This window comes from Pyricularia pennisetigena, chromosome 6 (assembly GCF_004337985.1).
Source record: "Pyricularia pennisetigena strain Br36 chromosome 6, whole genome shotgun sequence".
NCBI lineage: Eukaryota > Fungi > Ascomycota > Sordariomycetes > Magnaporthales > Pyriculariaceae > Pyricularia > Pyricularia pennisetigena.
Genome location: NC_043744.1, coordinates 5,838,778 through 5,839,948, shown reverse-complemented (window position 1 = coordinate 5,839,948; position 1,171 = coordinate 5,838,778). Strand labels below are relative to the sequence as shown.

The 1,171-nt window shown below is 48.2% G+C and overlaps 1 protein-coding gene across 1 annotated transcript in view; it reads right to left on the bottom strand.

Annotated features, from left to right (window-relative positions):
• Positions 1–675: 675 nt before the first annotated feature.
• The window catches only part of PpBr36_05458 (uncharacterized protein), a gene marked incomplete at both ends in the record, with an annotated part of 3,079 nt that continues 2,583 nt past the window's right edge, over positions 676–1,171 (bottom strand). The window contains one exon of the mRNA XM_029892614.1: positions 676–762. Within this exon, the coding sequence (XP_029749520.1) occupies positions 676–762 (87 nt within the window). The remainder of the gene's footprint in view (positions 763–1,171) is intronic.

Sequence of the window (1,171 nt, the reverse complement as noted above, 5' to 3'; positions counted from 1 at the left end):
AAAAAAAAAAAAAAAAGAAAAAAGAGAAAGAAAACGACTAAATTGCATAACCGCCGTAATCGCCGTAAGCTCAAAGGAGGTGTATATTTAGAATATTGCTAGTCATGACTTTCTGTTCACCAAGTACACCTGGAACGGTATATAGCAAGCAGTATAGACGAGTGAACATGTTGACCCGAGTTCTCTTTAGTTCATTTTACCTTCTCCCCTCGATCAACTGCCACACTTGGCTCGCCCTTCTGCCTGGTAACCCTCGCAGATATAAAAATAACAGAATCTTTTATATATCATTTTCCCATCCTTTAATTTCAAAAATGCTCCCTAAACTCCTCCTTCCTTTCCTGGCTGCAGGAGTGATGGCCATCCCGGTTGAGAAAAAGCAGCAGAGTCCCAAGAAATGCAAAGATCCAGCGGACGCTGGGTATCTTGCTTGGCCACCCCTTTGCCAATCGGGACTAACCTTCGAAGAGATTTATCCGGGGGAGACGCTTGATCCCTTTCCCCCAAAGTCAAAGACGGACTTTGACACGTCTGAGGAGATTAGGAATAGCCGGGGGAGTGCTCCCGCGGCCTTCAATCGGCCAATTGGGACGAAGCCGGATGAAAAGCCCAAGCATGCCCAGTCCGCTGGCCCCAGGGAGGACGCGAAGGAGAGGGGGAGTGCTCCCCCGGCCTTCAATCGGGGTTGAGACGAAGCCCGAGCATGCCCAGTCCGCTGGCCCCAGGAAGGGCGCCAATTAGCGGGCGCGCGGTGTCGACCGGCTGGATGCCCAAACACGGGTTTTCTTGAAAGGGGACCAGCAGGTATTTATGCAAAAATAAAAATAAATAAAAAGATGAGCCAGAGCCGGGTGGAGGGGGGCAGTACACACTACACAGACTTTTGGTAGAGATTAAAGACGGAAAAGGAGAAGGAAAATGCTAGTAATCAGGACGTTTGAAGCGGGAAATATACTTTGAGGTAATAAAATATGAAAAAAAAAGACAGCCTCATTGCCATCTGCTAAACGGTTGCTCATTAGAATCATGATTTCCCCCTCATATCAGGGGGAGAATTTCAATCCTCGTCGTCATCCCACTCCAACTTTCACTGTAGGTGGGATTCGCAAACGGCACCAGCGTCGCAAACCTCATGCTTGGAACAGACGCCAGAAAAAAAAAAAACGTTAGC